The following is a 21,508-nucleotide window of genomic DNA, read 5'->3' as shown; positions in this document are numbered from 1 at the left end:
AAATTAGGAAAGAAGGTCATTCTCAAACACATTTACTCAAAACTACAAATTCTAGTTTGACTCCCACCTTGAGGTTGAAAAGTGTAACGACAACTTTAAGCACAAGAGCGGCTTATATGTACTATTTATTAATATGTATACATTATATATTATATTATAAAATATACAGTATATAATATATTATATATAAATCATATGTTTATTAATATTATTGTTTATTTTTTAGTATTAAACTATTAAAAAAACATTATTTTCTTTTATTGCAATTTTTGGGGGTCACTTCATGTGAAAGGACTACTGATCAACGCTCTGTTTTTGAGAGTGCGTGAGTGCAGGGACACACTTTAGGAATTCGGCCAGGTTTCTGCCTTTATCTCCACTCAGTATTTGCGATTTGCTCATCTGCCTCATCCGCGATGGTGACGAGTCTGCATAAAGATGGGAGGTTGAAAATCTGTCTGTCTGGTGCGGTCACAACAACCTTGCTTGAGCTTAACACGCTCAAAACAGTGGAGATGATAGAGGACTTCAAGAGAAATCCCTCCGCACTACTGTTAGGCTAATAGATGTTGCAGATTATATTATTTATTATCAATAGAACGATGAAGATGAAAATAAATGTTATAACAGAGGAATATTAATAGAAAATAAAATGTAATACAAATATAAGTAGGCTATTTATGTTTGTACAAAACAAATATTTTCCAATTATTGCTGAAAAAATAAGAGTGAATACAAAAGTTATATTACCCACACTAACACTTTCTGTCAGTGTATTTGTCATTATGATCTCAATATTCTTCTTTTTACGTTCGAAATGAAACGCAAATTCGCCTGAGGCAAATCAGCGTGTCTGAATGTTTTCGTGCGCAAATTTTGCGCAACACTATTCTGTGACGTAACAGAGCAACCAGTGAGGACAGGACGTTTTCCACATTCACCTCGTCTGGAATATGACGTTGTTTGTGGAAATACTGCACGCCTAAGGGACACAAACTCACCACACGTTACCGAATACAGATTTACGTGATTGCGCCTTGAAAATGAATTAGTATTTCTTTTATATTCGCTCTATAAACAACTCTCTCCTCACTTAAGGGCAACGGTAGCATATTAGCCGTCCAGTCTTAAAGGTCTATTCTGTATCTAAATTGTTGTATTATTCGTTATGATCGAGTATTGTGTTTACTAACATGGGATATGATAGCGAATGAAATTTATCAATCATATATCTACGAAGAGGGACAGTGTAGCTGTTTAGAAGTGCTAGTTAGCCAGCTAGCTGAGTCAACGGAAGTGCTATGCATCAACTTGCCTCTGGTCCTCGCACAGGCAGTCAGACCGAGCCTTTACTGTTAAACTTAAGCTGTTGTGTGACTAAAATTTATATTGAGTTCTTTAATTAGTTAATAAATGAGCTTAAAACTCTGGTACGTGCGTTACATGGAAAATATACAATGTCGAGGATTCTTCTGGTCCTGGTTATGCTTGGTTGGTAACCTTTTTATTATTATTAGTTACATTTACTGAAACAACATGTCATGCCATTATTATACATTTATTTGAAGAGATCATGACCTGAGCATTGGCAAAAGTTTTAACTGCAGACTTCATGTTGTATATATCATACAATATGTAAATATCATGTTGTATATATAACATTCGTTAATATGTACATTTTCTAACCTACCCTTAACTCTTGTGTTCTTTACCAGGATGCAATGTTGCTGTTGAAGATGCTCATGCATTTGGTGAGTTATTGACATTGACATTGATTTTGACTTCTGACCCACAGATCAATAAGTTTCAAATATGAATAGATTAATTCACACTGACTGACACTTTGCTTTCACTCTTGGTTCGATTGCTTGGACCGAACCCAAGTTCGTTTCCTCCCCCTCCTGCTGCTTCAGCAGGTTTTTGTTCACATCATATTCTTTGGGTCCGTATTGAGTTATGTATGTGCAATATTTTATATTGAGCACATAAACATGTTCTGCACATGCAAGAGGATATTTGGAGTGCATTAAAAGTTATTTTGTATGTGCGTGAACTCAGTTTTGTAAAGCAACGTTTTTCTTGAAAGATTAATTTATTTTGAGCAAACAAAAATCAATTTTGTTATGAATAAAGTTTATTTGAATGTGAAATTCCACAGAATTCAGAAATGTATGTATCTCTCACTCTGCGTGCATTCATAGCTTTAACTGCTTGCTTGCTCAACAAGTTTACAGCATAACAATGTGCTAGAATTTCAGCCAATCTGAGATGAGTTGGGTAGCTCACAGCTCATACTGCTAATCAAAACAGGAGGATGAGGATAAGGGGATAGTTTGTTTTCAAGAAAGGAAATGTGTAATATATTATGACCACATGAAAGCAGTTCTTTTATTGACTTAACTGTTTTTATTAAATATTAGTATTAAATAATAATCTGTACATTGCCAATAAGCTTACGACTACCTGTCTAGCTCTCTTAGTATGGTCTATATTAATATTGGTTCTCTAGTATTTGCTAGTATTTGGTTATCTAGGTTACCAAGTCGCACTTACATAGCTACTAGTTTGGCCATGTTAATTACCACATTTATGTGAAATTATATTAAAATGAAACATCTGTAAAACTACACTGTAAAATGTAATAGTGATCCGTTTATTAAAATAAATGTGACCAGATTACAGTCTACAATGGATCAGCAACAACTGAACCTTCTTCTTTTTGTTATTATTACATAAAATATTATTTTCTTTAGTAAACATGTTATTTTGTCCACCTTCTTCAGTGTGTCCTCTCCCATATTTTGGAAAATTATAAATATTGCCTAAATAAACATATTCTATTCTTGATAATAAATTAGAAAACTGTTTATGTTTGCATTTCAAAGCTGTGGGGTATCTTGAAATGTTCAGTATGCTGTTTTTGTTAAGTTTATGCATTATACCACAACCCTTATGGCAAAATTTATTAATGAGAAGAAACAGAAGAAAAGGAAAAGAGGCTAATTATATCTCCTGGTGTAGTTTGTGGTAAATTAAATGTACAGTATATTGAACCTCAAATGTTTGAGACTGCAAAAAGAAAAAAATAGAAAGAAATCCTTAGCATCGTATGATCCCAGGCTACTATATTTTGAAAAACTTGCATAACTGTAATTTGAGCCTTACATTATTCATGGTATGTCTATAATCCACTGGGTAAATATCTTTTGTTATGATGACTGCATTCAGTATATAAAATGTGTACTGAACTTGGAGCATTGTGTCTGTTGTCTCTTCTGCAATATTTACACGGTGATGTTCATGGTTGCTGTAGCTACCTCAACTGTCCAATCACAGAGTGCTTGTAAGCAGCTCCTAATAACCAATCCTGACATAAGAAGCGTGACTTGGCAGAATACGGATGTAAAAGCAAGCGTGCTGTCTGATGTTCCGAGTGCACACAGCACACATACAAGGAGAGAGAGAGAGCGCGAGTGAGATCTTGCAAAAAATGTATTCCTCTTTGCAAGAAGATACATTGCTTTACAAAACTGAGTTAAAGCGTGTGCAAAATAAATTTTTGTGCGCTCAAAATATCATCTTGCGCATACTACATTCCTTTTTTGTGCTCAAAATATCAACTTGTATGCTCAAAAATCATCTTGCGTGCACAGAAAAATGTTTGTGCACTCAAAATACAATTCTGCTCAAAGAATTTTGGCACTTGTATAACTCCATAGATCTGTGGTTCGATTACGTCATCAATGTGAGTACAAGCGGCAGCTGTTTACCACTGTAACGACTCTAGAAGTATTGAAGGCAGTGTTTCTGGACACAAGCTGATATGAGAAATGCATTATACCATAACAGTTGGAGTGGAGTGGAGTGGTGGTGGTGTAGTGGTCTAATGCACATAACTGGTAATCAGAAGGTCACTGGTTTGATCACCACAGCCACCACCATTGGGTTCTTGAGCAAAGCACTTAACTCCAGGTTGCTCCAGGGGGATTGTCCCTGTAATAAGTGCACTGTAAGTCGCTTTGGATAAAATGTCTGCCAAATGTAGTTGTTATCGCAAGCCTACAAAGAATTATATGTAATCACAAGCAGGGGCGTAGCTAGGTTTGTGAGTGGGGAACATTGCCTCCCTCCCCCATCACACACACACTCACCCACTCTCCGATGATACGAACCACCTCCCCCACCCCAGACGATGTTGCCAGACTGATCGCTGGCCGCTCACCCCTGTGAAAAACTTCTAGCTCCGCCCCGATCACAAGCAGTTAACTTCCACAATTTGGTACGATTGCATTCATATCAGCAGCGAACCATACCCCAGACTACCTTTTCAAGCAGACCTGGGTGCAGTTCGCAGGTGCGCACCTGAGTTCGGAAAATAGTTTTCACCTTATCCAAACGTACTTTGACGTCATTCGACCCCAGGTGTGCACCAAAAGTTTTAGTGTGAAAGCATCCTTAATGTTTCAACAGATGAACCGATCACCAGACTTGGGAATGACAGACCGGGGGAGCATTGCTCAGGGAGAGTGGAGGTGCGTCACGGGCATCAGTGGGGCACTGTGTGCCAGCAGGGTTGGGATCTGGAGGATGCCGCTGTGGTTTGTAGAGAGCTTGACTGTGGGTTTGTTTTGGACATTCCGAATGGGGCTCGTTTCGGACGGGCCAGCAGAGAGGTGTTGTGGAGGAATGTAAAATGCTCGGGCGATGAGTTTGCCCTGGACCTGTGTGAACGCACCCTCAATGATGGGGTGTGTGCACACAATGAGAATGCGGCAGTGGAGTGCACAGGTAAGAGAATAAATCAAGTCTTTGAAAGATTTGTTTTTGTCCTGGTCACAGTCCTCTTTGGCTTGCCCTCTGGCGGCATTAAAGGGATATTTCACCCAAAACACCTCAGTCACCATTTACATCCACGGATTCTTTTTTCCATTCAATAAAGTGAACGGTGTCTAGGGGTGTCACGAAAAATCAATCAAATAACCTTTGCATATTTATTTTGACTTTATAAGCACTAAATATGCTTCACATGTGGGACACAGATGTGTGCGGAGTGAATGAATCCTGAAGTTGCGATTTGCTCTATCTGTGCGGGATTGTCAACCAAGCTTCACTTGAAATGGGAGCTCCCGTGACAGGATAGCGCAGAAAGGCTAACGTGCTTAATCATGGCGCATGTGACCCGTTTTAAATATTACCCATATTTTAAAGCACTATGGTGCAATTTAGCCATGCCAAAAGGCTAGACAGCCTTGATATTCCAACCAGCTCTGACAAGGGAAAGGGAAAACACCTGCCCTGCACCAACATCAATTACAATACTTTTCACATCTTAACATAACACTGTTACTAACATTTTATCACACTAAACTGTAACAGATTTTTTTGTATGACTGTAAAAGTTGTAGCCAAGAAAAAACATGGATAGCACATACTCTCCTGTCGGAAACGAGATGGTTATGTAAGTATTTTAGATTGAAAGACTTGCTTGACTGTTGTAGAGATGACAAATTGTCACTGTAGTGTTTACCTCATTCCACAAGGCATTGAGCTGTTATCAAACAATTGATGATCACATGTATGTGACTTTATTTTTTTATATTATTATTATTTATTTTCATTTTTTTATGTATTTGAAGAACCAAAGTACCTTATTTTGTTATACAGTGCATAACTTTTTCCACATTTTGTTATGTTACAGCCTTATTCCAAAATTGATTAATTTAATTATTTTCCTACAAACAATACCCCATAATGACGAAGTGAAATAAGTTTTTTTGAAATCTTTGCAAATGTATTCAAAATAAAAAATGAAAAAAAAAAAATCACATGTGCAAGTATTCACAGCCTTTGCTCAATACTTTGGCACCAATTACAGCCTCAAGTCTTTGTGTATGATGCTACAAGCTTGGCACGCCTATTTTTGGGCAGTTTCTCCCATTCTTCTTTGCAGGACCTCTAAAGCTCCATCAGGTTGGATGGGGAGCGTCCAACCTGACATTTTCAGATCTCTCCAGAGCAGTTCAATCGGGTACAAGTCTGGGCTCTGGCTGGGCAACTCAAGGGCATTCACAGAGTTGTCCCGTAGCCACTCCTTTGTTATCTTGGCTGTGTGCTAAGGGTTGTTGTCATGTTGGAAGATAAACCTTCACCCCAGTCTGAGGTCCAGAGCGTTCTGTAGCAGGTTTTCATCAAGTATGTCTCTGTACATTGCTGCATTCATCTTTCCCTCTATCCTTTCCTGCCGCAGAAAAACATCCCCACAGCATGATGCTGACTCCACCATGCTTCACTGTAGGGATGGTATTGGCCAGGTGATGAGCGGTGCCTGGTTTCCTCCAGACATTACGCTTGCCATTCAGGCCAAAGAGTTCAATCTTTTTTCATCAGATCAGAGAATTTTGTTTCTCGTGGTCTGAGAGTCCTTTAGGTGCCTTTTGGCAAACTCCAGGTGGGCTGTCATGTGCCTTTTACTGAGGAATGGCTTCGTCTGGCCACTCTACCATACAGGCCTGATTGGTGGAAAGCTGCAGAGATGATTCTTCTTCTGGAAGGTTCTCCTCTCTCCACAGAGAAACGCTGGAGCTCTGTCAGAGTGACCATCGGGTTCTTGGTCACCTCCCTGACTAAGGCTCTTCTCCCGATCACTCAGTTTGGCCGGGCGGCCAGCTCTAAGAAGAGTCCTGGTAGTTTTAAACTTCTTCCATTTATGGATGATGGAGGCCACGGTGCTCATTGGGACCTTCAATGCTCAGAAATGTTTCTGTACCCTTCCCCAGATCTGTGCCTCGATACAATCCTGTTTCGGAGGTCAACAATTCCTTGGACTTCATTGCTTGGTTTGTCCTCTGACATGCACTGTTAAATGGGACCTTATATAGACAGGTGTGTGCCTTTCCAAATCATGTCCAATCAACTGAATTTACCACAGGTGGACTCCAATCAAGTTGTAGAAACATCTCAAGGATGATCAGTGGAAACATGATGCACCTGAGCTCAATTTTGAGTGTCATGGCAAAGGCTGGTAGTACAGTTTTTTTTTTTTTTTTATAAATTTGCAAAGATTTCAAACAAACTTCTTTCACATTGTCATTATGGAGTATTGTTTGCAGAATTTTGAGGAAAATAATGCAATTAATCCATTTTGGAATAAGGCTGTAACATAACAAAATGTGGAAAAAGTGAAGCACTGTGAATACTTTCCGGATGCACTGTAGATGTCCCAGTGTGTATACTGGATTTGGACTTTTCAGAGAGCTCAATTAAATATTCAAATTATATTTTGGTTGCATTTGTGAGATAATAAATATAATAAATTATGTAAAATAGGCACATAATACCGTAATTTCGCGGGCCCCTGAATCAAATCGAAATTGCATTGCGGCAGATTTGAAGTATCGGCAAACATCGGATCGCTGGCTAAGAGAATCGATATAGATACAGAATTATCATTTTTGGGTGAACTATCCCATAAAAGTACTATTTTTATAAAACTGCTTAAAAACATGTATTGTGAAAAGTGCTATTTGAATGAAGCTGTCAATGCTTTTAAAAAAACAATGATTTAAAAAAAATATATATATATTCTTAGGTTAATATTTATAGTGTTAATTATTTATAGTGTTAATTTGTTTCTTTTTTTTTATCTAGGTAAACTTCCAGCACCAACCTTGTCTATTCAGTCGCGCTTCTATGCCTATTCAACTGGCGAGACTGTTCACTTTAAATGCACTGCCCCATACTTGCAGTCTGTCATTGACTTCCATCTGTACAAAAGAGGAGTGGACACTCCACTGGTGACCCAGCGAGCTGATCCCAGGCAGATGACGGGGGATCTGAAACTGTCAGACTTGGAAATCTCTCATCAGGGCAGCTACTGCTGTCTGTACAGAATTTACAACAAACTGGGAAACTCTCCCTCAGGAAATTCTCCACACAGCAACTTCATTAACATCACAGTCTGTAAGTTATCTGCAACTTAGGCAGTGGTGTTTCGAGAGAAATTGATTCTTTGTAAAAGGAATAGTTCACACAAAAATGTAAATTCTGTCATTGTTTACTCACCCTCATGTTGTTCCAAACTGTTATTATTTTCCTTAGAACCAAGGCTGTAACAATGACTTGAATATTGGGGGTTGGGGGGGTCACAGGTGTTTAGGTCATAAATATAATAGTCCTCTTTGGTCCTTTATTATAGTAAAGGCGCTGAATGCAATCATTTTCTGAATAAAGGCTTGAAATACGATAAAGGCCAAACATTTTATAATTTTCATCATTGATGTATGTGTAAAATGACATGACTGTGTCAGCTGGCTAGCCAAAAGTAAATGCACAAAATTATGGAATATAGTGCACTTGTGATATGGACTAATGTTATGATAGTAATAATAAATAATAATGCTTTCTAGTATTTGTCCTTTTTGAAGATTGACAGCTCCTGCTCACTATAAACTGTTACTCTATGGAATAGAGCTGCTTAAAATATCTATTTTTATATTCCAAGGGAAAAAAACAGCATTTGGGTTTTGAAAAACATAAGGGTGAGAAAATGAGTGAGTAAAAGTACATTTTCCATTTTTAGGTGAACTACTTTAACTGGTGGCACATTTTCTTAGCAAAACCTGACAAGAAATACTCAAAATAAAATGTTCTGTTTTAAAAGTAGACTCTTAGGAGATGCTGTACAAAATTCGTAAGTAATTAAAGACAAATAAATTATTTTAAATCTTAAATTGTTTTTAAATTATTACCTAGTTATATTTGCATTAAGAATATATGACACTGTCCTTGCCAAAATATAAAAGCACAATAGAAGTCAAGTCACAGACCTTCCCATGTTCTAGTTTTAATCTGATATCATTTAATCTTGAATGACATGAGCATATAATTATCAAATGTTTTTGGTTGAACTATTCCTTTAAATCTCTTGATTTCTTGTGGTCTCTAGAATAATTATTTCCTATCCTCAGTGGAGATTCACACTCCTCAAATCTGGTACAACTCGTCACCTGAAGCCCGTCCAGGTTGGGTAATCCGTGGCTACAGTTTCAACGTCACTTGCTCCACTCAGCATTTGTATCCTGGAGGCTCCTTCCAGCTGCGGCTCATAAGACCCAATGGTACCATCCGGCATTCTCTGCCAGCCCTTGCTCCCTTCGTCACCTTCACCTTCTCCAATGCCCAGTTCAATAATGAGGGCTACTACTGCTGTCTGTACAAGGTCCAGACTGGAGACCGGACGTTTATCTCGAGAGAGAGTCAGCCTTTACCCATCTCCATCCGAGGTGAATCTTATTGGACAGGGTTGGTTTGCGTACCTTGTTTTCACAGTATAGCTGCTTTGTCATGGTTCCAGCTCAGGTGGACAATAGTTTAAGCTCTGTTTTGAATCCAGAAAGTAAAGTGAACTTAAAGGGATGGTTTACTCTAACAAAAAATTATGTTACTCCAAACCCACATGACTTTGTTATTTCCTTGGAGCACAAATGGAGATGTTAGGCAGAATATGAGACTCACCATTCATTGTCATTGCAATGTTTTCCATACAATGAAAGTGAATGGTGACTCAAGCTGTCAGTCCCTAACATTCTGCATAAAATCTCTTTTTGTGTTCCACTAGAAAATATGAGAGTCATATGGGTTCGGAACAACATGCAAGAGAGTAAATAGTGACGTAATTTGCATTTTTGTGTGAACTATACCTTTATCAAAGCATAATGTTTTGCTATTCTATTTAAATCACAGAAGTGGATCCGGTAATGAGTCCAGTGGTAATCAGTTTGCTGGTGTCCGGTCTGACGTTTGTGGTGGCAACATGTGCCATTCTGATTGTTGCCAAAGTGTTCTGCAAAAGAGTGAGGAAACCCACTGAACTGGAACGAGAGAGCAGGACCTGTGAGTAACAACATGATTTTATAAAATAGTCAAACATTTGTGTTTTATCTTAAAAAGTTCTTAATTCTAAGTTTTAGAAATAATTTTTGTCATTACAGGTGTTGACAACACTTACATTGCCTTGACAATCAAGTAATGGGAGTTTAAAAGTAAGGTAATGTGAATGAAAATTCTGCTCCTCTAGTTATGAAATGCATGCAGCTTGTCCTAGCCAGGTGCATGACAAATCCTGTCTCTTCCATGTGAATCTAAGACCTTGAAAAGTGATGCACAGCAAGACATTTTGTCACAATGGGCATAAACAGCTAGACCCAGCTCAATAAGTAGAATGCAGGCATCTCAAAATTTGGTTTTAAAAGTTGAAGTTCTTTTTTTACTTGACACAGTCTATAAAAACGCTTCACTCCTGCACAAGATGCTAAAAAAGATCGAGACGTTTGTTTAGTGCATGTTAACATAGAAAAACAAAAGATCAATAATTTACCTTTTCAGTATTTGACTAACAATACAGCATGTAGTTTGAAGGACTGGTCTAAATTTAATTTGTGTAATTTCATATTTTACAGATAGGGAAGTCTTTACAGGAAGTGAAAATATTATCTGAATGAGTTTTTTTTTTTTTTACAGGAAAAAAAAAATAAAGCCTACTTTAGCCTGGTCACTCTGTCCATCCAATTTTGGAGTTTCAGTGACCTGTGCAAACCAAAGTGAAGACGGGGATTAAGTTTCAATAACAACAGAAACCACATTTCTTATTATGTGTCATTCTGTGTCAGTTACAGAGAAATGCATTACAATTATCATTGGTTAGTTTTTTTTTTTCTATGTTTATACTGGAGGTGGGAGAGTTGTAACATTTGCCATAAGTAAATGCTGACATCACTGAAGTTGAAAAGAGGTGACACTATAACACTAGCTGTTGCACTACCAAGGTTAAAAAGGGCTTTTGGTTTTTAAAGGAACCATATGTTTGACCTGTCCTTAGGTCTTCCCACATTGCACGTAAAGACAAAAACTGTGAAATGTTTTTGTTTTTTTGTCTTTGTACTCTGAGAGGCTTTATAATTTAAAATGATGTATTTATTTTTTTCTACTACAGTTGTTTTTAAAGATTTTGTGAACAATGTTTGGTTAATCACAGCTGGGAACAACCACCCTAATATAGGTCACTTAACGACTGTGATAGCATTATTACATTGTGTATTTTTGTCTGGTTTGTTCATGTTTTTGTATTAGAAACAAAAATGGGCTCTCTCAATCACCAGATTTGATGCTGAAGCAGACAAAAGTAATCATTTACACGCATACCTTTCTAACCCAGCTGAGTTTTTTCATGTTTAGATATACAACAGAAGTATTTATACCATAAAGGTTTTAGTGAATATTAGGCATATCCTTAACATTCTAAGAAGCACTGTAATGCCTAGAGAAGACAAACAGTTGGGAACACTATATACACTCTATTTGTAAGAAAGAAAAGATAAATATAATTAATCCACATGTAAAGACTGGTAGATTTGAAATGACCAACCCAGATAAGCTTGTATAATACATTTACAAAAACACATTGTATCCATAAAAGAAAAATGGCATATGATTGTACAACAATGAACAGTAAATCCAGTAATTGTGTTTTTAATTTGTAAAATGGCCAATAATTTGTGCTAATTGAATGCCTTTTCTGTGTACATTAATAAAGTTTTTAAGTAGGAGTCAAATTACATTCTAATATATAATGAGCCCAAGAAAAAAACTAAAAACAAGTTTTATCAAATGTCTTGAAATATCTAAATAACCCTCTAACAGGTGCATCCTGTAACACACACTTCCCTTAAATTGACAAGAGAATTACAGTCAGCTGACTATTCTTTGATTAAAAATATTACACACAAAAGGGTTTTTCAACAAACAATAAGCTACCAGCTGCCAACAACTAAAGGGAAGTATAAATATACCTTAAATACCAAGCTACAAATCTCCAGAATGTTAAAAAGCACCAGTCAAACAGTATGTTCCTGCTTCAAAGTCTAACAGTTCCACAGCATCACATAACAGTACCTATGTCAGTCTTTTAACAGGCTCAGATGGTTCCATATTTATGAAAACAAGGTACAGAAGTCCAGACACAATCAGAAACACTAATATCTGTAACCAGATTGGAATCCAACGTGTTGAACTGCTCTCTGGTATGTTTGGTTTCTCAGGCTCAAATGGCATGTTCCTTGCCTGTGACATATTGAGGAATGGTGTGCGATATATGGTAGGCCTTTAAAAAAAACAGACAACAATTAAATACAAAAGTGAAGACACCATCAGTCTTCATTCTTTGCCATAAAAGTAGACAACTTACTCGTCTGTGTAGTCCATCCCTCTATAATTAGACCTTGCTCTAATATACAAAAACATGCACTTGTGTTAGTTTCACAATTTCACATAACTTAAGTGTAATTTAAGAATGACTTACCTATGACTCACAGCATCATATCGTTGCTAAACAAATAACAACATAACACATTAGTCAACTAGACAGAAACCTACAGAACAATTAGTACAGTTAAGGGTTGTTTAGTACTCACTGGTCTATGATGATAAACATGGGTAAGCTCCTCTGTAAGGCAAGGGTGCAACAAGTTTAAATGTATCAAAAACAGCACATGAGACAAGCATCACTGGTGTAATATACCGCTACAACTAGTGCAGACAACTCGTGTTTTTATTAGAGCTTACGTTTAACATATTTTATGTTACTATGACTTACCTGCCTCCTCTCTGTAATATGCCCTGTCTGATTGAGGTTTGGTTTTTCTCTGTTTAGCCATGGCTGCTCTCAGCTTCTTCTCATAAAGAGCTCTGGTTGAGTCTGTTGAATTTAATATTCACAGATCAATTGAAAACATAAAAAAAAAAAATATATATATATATATATATAACTATTTTACATTATATTGTAGGGTATTTCATCTTACCGACCACAGGACCATGTTTAATTCCATAATCATCCAGCATCCATCTGATCTCCTCCGCAGATTTACTGCTCAACATTGTCATCACACACACTGAATGACAGTAGCTGGATTTCAATATGACACTTGTCGTTTTAGTAAAAAACCGAAAATTAAATTAATTTATAAACCAAAAACAGGGTTATTTCATAAACCATGGCAACTATTAGCTGCATGGAAACACTGTTGCATTGCCGTGGCTGTTGTTGTTTTATTAATAATATGTAACGACATCATATTTAAAAGTATTTTTATGCAGTTTGGCAGTTGAACGACATTAACACTTACTGTAATACTAGATGGTTGGTAGTACACTAATATCATGTATAAGCAGCAAATAAACCAGAAAAAAAAATCGGTTGTTATTTAGTCACGCTGAGGAATTCTTTACTTTTACCCCTCACACAACACCCATATCCGGTTGAGTTGTAAACAATGGAGGTGTCTCGTTTCGAAGGCTGCGTGCTAGGTAGGACGCGTCCTATGAAGGCTGTAGCATACCGAGCGTTCTCCTTAAAACAAGTATCGTTTAAACGAGACGGCCTTCGTAGGACAAACGGAACGTAACGTTGCTATGACAGCACGCTACTCTTTAACAAGCGCTTTGAGTGAGATAGGAACAAATCCCTTTGGAAAGGAATATGTAAGTAACATTTAGGAGAATTATAATGATATAAAGAGAAAAGAAAATAGATTTTACAGGTGTACTTATAGTCTAATAATTTATTTTAATTATATATTTATATAATTATATATATTATATACTCTGCACCCATCTACTGAGGTACTTCAACTTGGGAATTAATATTACTTACGTTTGAACATCATATTTAAGGGCAAATTGGTGTCATTTTTGTTTTAGACGTTTCCGTTGAAGTAAAGAGTTGTGGGTTGTGAATTCCCACGAAGGATACAACTCATGCATCATCTGAATTCCCGTGAAAGAAGGTCGCATTCGAAGTGTCCTACTCGCTTTTCTGAAACGAGACAGCCTCGATGACGTATGCGGCCGACAAATGCCAACTCCGGAGGACGCATCATTCCAAAAGAGACACAGCCAAATGTGACACACTTCCGCAGCGTAACCAATCGGTGAGCTCGCACATTTGTATGTCATTATCCATAAACTAAAAATGATTTATATTTTATATTTGTATAATATTGTAATAATATATTTAATATATATTTATTTTGTTATTATTTTTATTTATTTATTGTTCATAATTATATACATAGGCCTACATACACACAATGGTAATCTAAGAATAATAATGTTTTATTATGATTAATATTAACACCCATGCCTTTGGATTTCTGTACTGTTGATTGTTAGGTATGGAGGGACAAATTGTTTAAAATTAAATAATTAAATATTTAGATAAATCTTCAAATACATAATGAACATGTTTAAAAAATAAATATCCTTGTATTTCATTTTAGCACCAGTTTAAGTCCATCTTTATCTTAGCATTATCTTTGGGTTGATTATTAATTTAAGCACGAGCGTCGTCTTTTTATTTTTACAGGGTCATGGTTATTGGCACGTCACTCCATGACAGGGTGGGAGTCGCTTTTAGGGCATAATTTTCCATAATTAACTCCTCTCAACAAATTAATTTAGTGTAGTTTTAGAAGCAATTTAGTGATTAATTTAATATTATGTTCGATCAACTATTCCATTTTGTTTTTAATGATATATTTACATATTACTTTATTTGATTTTGAGTAATATGGCACTCCATAGTATGTTATGTTGTTCTACCATATTGTAATTTTAATGCGAAATAAAGAATAAAAAGAAACCCTGTAGCCTATTGATCTCCTGAAAGAGTATTTAAAATTAACTGTCAATAAAAAAAAATAACTTTTTTAAAAATCACTATTTACTCAATTATATTGGTAACTGTTTCATTTTTTTTAGCCAATTTAAAAAACTTTACAATATATAATTGTCAGATCTTCAGATCTAAACCCTGTCATTTTCTTTCATTTGGAACCATGTGCATGTGGATATTGTTACTGTTTGTATTGTTCCTTTTCCTTGATCAATACTGTAATAAAATTAAAAAAAAGAAATAAAAGAAAACCCTATGATAGCTTCATATTTGATATATTATAAGAAAGTATAGTCAGATGTGTTTTATTTGATCACTATTGTTTTGGTTACATATTAAATGTATGATATATATATATATATATATATATATATATATATATATATATATATATATATATATATATATATATATATATATATATAAATACATTTAATGAGTAAGCATTGTTTAGACCTTTTTGTTTTTGGATACTATTATAAAAAAAATGTTCAGTACATATTGTCACTTCATTTTTCTAGTGTGTCCTTTAAAAAATGCAAAAACCTTTTAACCTAATATTTAATATGTTAAAATTAGGATGATTTCTTTATCAAACAGTGGTACAAATAACATTATTACATTATTGCTATTTATTTTATTCACCCTCCAAGGATAGCTACTTGAAGCTACAAAAACAAACGAAAAAAAAATGTATGGGGTTGCATTGTGTTGGCAATGCAATTGTTGATGTTGCCCAAAAAAAGAATCGATATTAGTGACGTATAAAAATGAACTGCTAAGTTATTAAGATTTTAAAGTGTAAAATCAATATAAGTTGTAATAGCACCCATGAATAGATGAGAACTGGTGTATTTGTTGTTCATTAGAACTGTGCAAAGTGTGCTAAGAGAAACAACCACTAGGTGGCAGAACTGAATTTTATTAAATTAAATGGCAGTATTTTGTTAAGGCATTCTACTACATTAAATGATTTCAGATGTGTGGATTGTGTGAAATTGTACATTTTCCACAGACTCACGGTCATCTAGCATGACAAGAACATAGCTTATATACTTATCTTCTGGCAGGTACATTTGTAAATTCAGAAGGTTTAAAAAAGAACTGAGAATGTAAGACATGAGGGTCTGTCCTGGGCAACCTGCTAACATCACTCACAAGTTTAATTCATTCCGGCCTCCTCCCTGATGTAGCAAGGTCATCCATAATCACCATGTTGCCTTGGCTGGCTGATTACAGGAGCGGCCAGCAGAGCTGAATCAAAGGCCAGCCTCATTTGCAGACTCGTGTGTCATTTAAAGCCCTACAATTTCCCTAGACTACCTAAGGGACAGTCATTGTTGTGCCAGGCGCATTCGTCGACCACACCGAATAAGCAGAACCCATGGAATGATATCCCATTAGACCAGAGCGGCTTCCATAAGCCTTAGCAAGCCTAAGAATGTCAAACTATTAGCATTCCACATTGGCCCCAATCTCCAGCTGTAAAGGTAAAATGAACATCAATGCAGGCAGCACGTCAATACGCTCTCACATAACCTTTTTAATGGGAATCGAAGGAAGTGCCTAGCAGCACTCACTTTGTCTAAAGGTCATGTTGTCCTGGTCAGAGTTGGCCTGTTTTGGTCAAACGTTGTGAGGAGAGCAGGAAAGACCACTGTGATTAATGTGAGGGTATGATTGGATATTTGTGCTTCATGCCAGAATGCAAAGATAATATGGAATGTGTTTCTTTGTAAAATTAAAAATGTCTCTGGGAACCTTCAATATAAATGTTTTATGCAACAATATTCATTGTGCACAATCGCTCATAAAGTTCAGCAAAGAACCCTCTTCTTAACAGAACCATTTTTTGGGCCGTTCTTGAGTTCGATATATGGCTATTGGGAGATTACAAGAAATATTTTAATGTTAAATTCTTGGTGTTGGCTCATAGTGTATTGGTTTTAGTAATCATCCATTAACAAAAGAAACAGAGACTTTCTGGGATCTTTTAAACACTAGAACATAGATGGCTTTCTTAAGAACCACAGAACTTGACATCATAGGAACTCGACTTCCTGTTGCTGACGGCACAGCACCTACGCACGCTGCACGAGAGTTTGTTTGTGGCCTGCTTAGCACTGCTTATTCTCATACGTTCAACGTTATAGTCATCGTTCATAGTTATTATTTGTCATTTTACCGCGTCGTTCATAGTTATATCCTTTGTCATTTTACCACGTTTCAGATTCTTCCGCTTTTTCTCCCGTTTCATCTGCGTGTATTTTACCGGTTGCTGCTGACACCTAACTAGAGTCTGTGTTTGTAGCTTTTAATCCTTAAACATCTGCCATTTTTAAGCACGCATCAGGTCTTCCCGTATTATTCTCTTATCGGGATTCAACTGCGTGCATATTCCACCTGCATCCGCGTTCTATTTTTATAGCGATTAAACTGCGTGCATTTTTTCAGCGCGCACCCGTTTTTTCTCCTCTGCGGTACACAGATTATTGCATCGATCTCAAAGCACCGCTTATCAAGAACAACCACCACCAACAACAAACAATTTTGTGAGGGATTCAAATCAACCTCAAAACCCTCACCGCTCAGGAACAACGAACAATTTGCGGTAAGTCATGGCATCGGCTCATGTTATTTGTTCATGCATTGCATGTCACATGTTTACAATAGCCTCCTCCGTCAGCAGTGAGGGATTCACTTGTGATAAATGTAAGGAATTAGTCAGGCTGACGGAGAAGGTTAATGAGTTAGAGACTCGCATCCGAACGCTAGTAGAGGTCAGTGAGAAAGAGAAGCCGGTAGATACTGTTTCGGATGCGGGCAGTACAGAGAGCAAGACACACACTTTGGTTCCGGCTATAGAGCCCCTGCAGCAGGGCATTTGGGTGACGTCTCGGCGGCATACTCGTTCAGCAAAGAGACACCACTCTCCCGTTCCTGTTAGGGTTTCCAATAAATTCTCCCCACTCAGTGATACACCCACTGAGAATCATATTGAAAGAGCCCTTGTTATCGGTGATTCTATTGTAAGGAACGTGGAAATAGAGACTCCAGCCACTATTGTTAATTGCATTTCGGGGCCAGAGCGTCTGACATCAAATCAAATTTACAAGTGCTGGCTAATGCTAAACGTAGATTTTCTAAAATTGTTATCCATGTCGGCACTAACGATGTCCGGCTTCGCCAGTCGGAGATCACTAAAGATAATGTTAAAGAGGTGTGCAAATTTGCAAAAACGATGTCAGACACTGTAATATGCTCTGGTCCCCTCCCTGCTCGACGTGGTGACGAGGTTTATAGTAGATTAGTGTCACTGAATTGCTGGATGTCTGAGTGGTGTCTGCAGAATAAAATAGGATTTATAGACAATTGGAAAAGTTTTTGGGGTAGACCTGACCTGCTAAAGAGAGACTGACTCCATCCCTCCAGGGAAGGTGCCGCTCTCCTCTCTAGTAATTTGGCTCATAGACTTAATGATATTAATTGACTAACTGGGGCCCAGGTCAGGAAGCAGACAAACTGGTTAATCCGAACGTCTGCTAGCTGCCATGAGACGTCACACAGGTCACATAAACTACAACACATAGAGACAGTATCACCTAGATATCTCATAGAGACTGTGTCTGTTCCCGAACTACCAAACACAATACCCTCACTAAATCATTTAGAAAAAATTTGATTAAGGTCAAACTTGAACAAAACAAACAAATTAAAAATAAACATCATATAAAAATAGGGCTACTAAACATTAGATCTCTTGCTACCAAAGCACTAATTGTCAATGAAATGATTACAGATCATAGATTGGATGCGCTCTGTTTGACTGAAACCTGGCTTAAACCGGATGAATATATTAGTTTAAATGAATCTACTCCCCAGGTTATTGTTATAAACATGAGCCTCGTCTGAAGGGCCGAGGAGGAGGTGTTGCTACAATTTACAGTGAAGTTTTTGGTGTTACTCAGAGGACAGGATATAAATGTAAGTCTTTTGAACTAATAACGCTTAATGTGACACCGTCAAATACAAATATAAATAAAAAATCTCTGTCGTCCTTTACCCTTGCTACAGTGTATAGATCACCCGGGCCTTATTCAGATTTCCTTAGTGAATTTTCAAATTTTCTATCAGATCTTGTAGTTACTGTAGATAGAGCCTTAATTGTTGGTGACTTCAACATTCACATAGATAATGAAAATGATACATTGGGATTAGCATTTATCGATATTCTCAACTCTCTCGGAGTCAGACAAAATGTAACAGGACCAACTCATCGCCATAATCATACGCTAGATTTAATTCTTTCATATGGAGTTGATGTTGATAATATAGAAATTCTGCAGCAGAGCGATGACATCTCGGATCATTGCCTCGTCTCTTGTATGCTGCGATCAGCTACTGTTACTCAATCTACACCACGCTATCGTTTAGGTAGAACTATTCTTTCGACCACTAAAGATAGCTTCACTAATACTCTTCCAGATCTATCTCATATACTCAATAAACCGCAAAGCCCAGAAGAACTTGATGAAATAACAAAAAATTTAAATGCAGTCTTCTCTAGCATCCTTGATGTTGTCGCCCCACTTCGATTAAAAAAAATAAGCCCTGCACCATGGTACAATGATCACACTCATGCTCTCAAGAGAGCAGCTCGGAAAATGGAGCGCATGTGGAAAAATACAAAATTAGAAGTATTTCAGGGTGCATGGAAGGATAGTATCTGTAGCTACAAACACGCACTAAAAGCTGCCAGGTCAGCATATTTTAGTAAACTCATAGAAAATAACCACAACAATCCTAGATGTTTATTCAGTACTGTGGCTAAATTGGTTAGGAATAAAGCCTCAACCGAACCAGATATTACGTCACACCTCAAGAGTAATGACTTCATGAATTTCTTTACAGATAAAATTGAAATAATCAGAAATAAAATTGGAATTATGCAATCATCTGTCATAGCACCTCAGAAATCAGAGTCGACTAATTTCCCTCATGTGCATCTTCAATCCTTCGCTATCATAGGTCATGAAGAGCTAACAAAACTTATCGAAACATCAAAAGCCACAACTTGTTTGTTAGATCCAATACCAACTAAGCTCTTAAAAGAGGTATCTCCTGTAATATCAGAACCTCTTCTTAATATCATTAACTCCTCGCTATGCTTAGGACATGTCCCAAGAAACTTTAAAATGGCAATTATCAAACCGCTAATTAAGAAGCCACAACTTGATTCTGGAGAACTTGCTAATTATAGACCGATTTCAAATCTCCCGTTTATGTCAAAAATACTAGAAAGGGTAGTATCCTCCCAAATATGTTCATTTCTACAGAAAAATAGTATATATGAAGAATTTCAATCTGGATTTAGGCCTCATCACAGTACAGAGACTGCACTTATCAGAGTTACAAATGACTTGCTCTTATCATCTGATCGCGGCAGCATTTCTCTTCTAGTGCTTTTAGATCTTAGTGCTGCATTCGACACGATAGATCACGACATTCTCTTGAATAGGCTGGAGAATTATGTTGGAATTTGTGGAGTGGCATTAGCATGGTTTAGGTCATATTTAGCAGACCGTTACCACTTTGTCTATGTAAATGAGGAATTGTCAAACCAAACAAAAGTAAAATATGGAGTGCCACAGGGATCAGTTTTAGGGCCTCTGCTTTTCTCCATGTATATGCTTCCCCTGGGAGATATTATCAGGAATCGTGGAATAAGTTTCCACTGCTATGCTGACGATACACAACTTTATATTTCTTCAAAACCTGATGAGATTTCACAATTATCAAAATTAACAGAGTGTATCAATGAAATAAAAGATTGGATGGCCAGAAATTTCCTTCTACTCAATTCTGACAAAACAGAGGTTCTAATTATTGGACCAAAAAGCTCTAAAAATAAGCCACTAAAATATAATTTGACTCTAGATGGATGTACCGTTACATCATCTTCAACAGCAAAGAACTTAGGTGTTATATTTGATACAAATCTGTCCTTTGAAAATCAAATTACAAATGTTTGTAGAACAGCATTCTTCCACCTAAGAAATATTGCTAAATTAAGGCAAATGCTCTCGGTTGCTGATGCCGAAAAACTAATTCATGCGTTCATGACCTCAAGACTAGATTATTGTAATGCATTACTGGGAGGATGTCCAGCAAGATCAATAAATAAACTTCAATTGGTTCAAAATGCAGCAGCCAGAGTGCTGACAAGAACCAAGAAATATGATCATATTAGCCCCATTTTATCATCGCTACATTGGCTACCTGTTAAATTTCAGTATTGATTTTAAAATTCTGTTATCTACGTACAAAGCTTTGAATGGTCTAGCTCCGCAGTACTTAAGTGATCTTCTAACACGCTATATTCCAACACGTTCATTAAGATCGCAAAATTCTGGCCTATTAATAGTTCCTAGAATATCAAAATCCACAAAAGGAGGAAGATCCTTTTCATATTTGGCTCCTAAACTATGGAATAATCTCCCAAACACTGTTCGAGATGCAGACACACTCTCTCAGTTTAAGTCTAGACTAAAGACTCATCTATTTAGCCAGGCATACACCTAATTTATCCCACACTTAGGCTGCTTTAGTTGAGTCTGCCGGAACTAGAAACATTGAGCATGATCTCAAACTCTGCAATAAATTGAATGGCATCTACGCTTACATCTTTTTATTTGTTTCCCTGTCTCAACCTCGGGACTCCTATCCTGAGGTCACCAGAACCGGCTGGATCCAGCACCATTCCTGCTTCATGTTGGACTC

The 21,508-nt window shown here is 36.9% G+C and overlaps 1 protein-coding gene across 1 annotated transcript; it reads left to right on the top strand.

The window, feature by feature from the left end:
* Positions 1-879: 879 nt before the first annotated feature.
* Positions 880-10,049, top strand: si:ch211-150o23.3 (uncharacterized). The gene is made up of 7 exons (XM_052094366.1): positions 880-1,491; positions 1,716-1,751; positions 4,471-4,788; positions 7,648-7,959; positions 8,967-9,281; positions 9,742-9,891; positions 9,990-10,049. Exons 1-7 carry the CDS (start codon positions 1,458-1,460, stop codon positions 10,025-10,027), a joined length of 1,203 nt encoding a protein of 400 aa, XP_051950326.1. The 5' UTR covers positions 880-1,457; the 3' UTR covers positions 10,028-10,049.
* The last annotated feature ends 11,459 nt before the right edge of the window (positions 10,050-21,508 follow it).

Source organism: Xyrauchen texanus, chromosome 27 (assembly GCF_025860055.1).
Source record: "Xyrauchen texanus isolate HMW12.3.18 chromosome 27, RBS_HiC_50CHRs, whole genome shotgun sequence".
NCBI classification, from domain to species: Eukaryota; Metazoa; Chordata; class Actinopteri; order Cypriniformes; family Catostomidae; genus Xyrauchen; species Xyrauchen texanus.
The sequence above is the reverse complement of the archived record's forward strand: the minus strand, read 5'-3'. Positions and strand labels throughout refer to the sequence as shown.

Coding starts and splice junctions, on each gene's coding strand:
- si:ch211-150o23.3 (XM_052094366.1), top strand. CDS start 1,458: ATGTCGAGGATTCTTCTGGTCCTGGTTATGCTTG. Junction 1,752..4,470: donor TGAAGATGCTCATGCATTTG/GTGAGTTATTGA, acceptor ATGTTTCAACAG/ATGAACCGATCACCAGACTT. Junction 9,282..9,741: donor TTTACCCATCTCCATCCGAG/GTGAATCTTATT, acceptor TTTAAATCACAG/AAGTGGATCCGGTAATGAGT.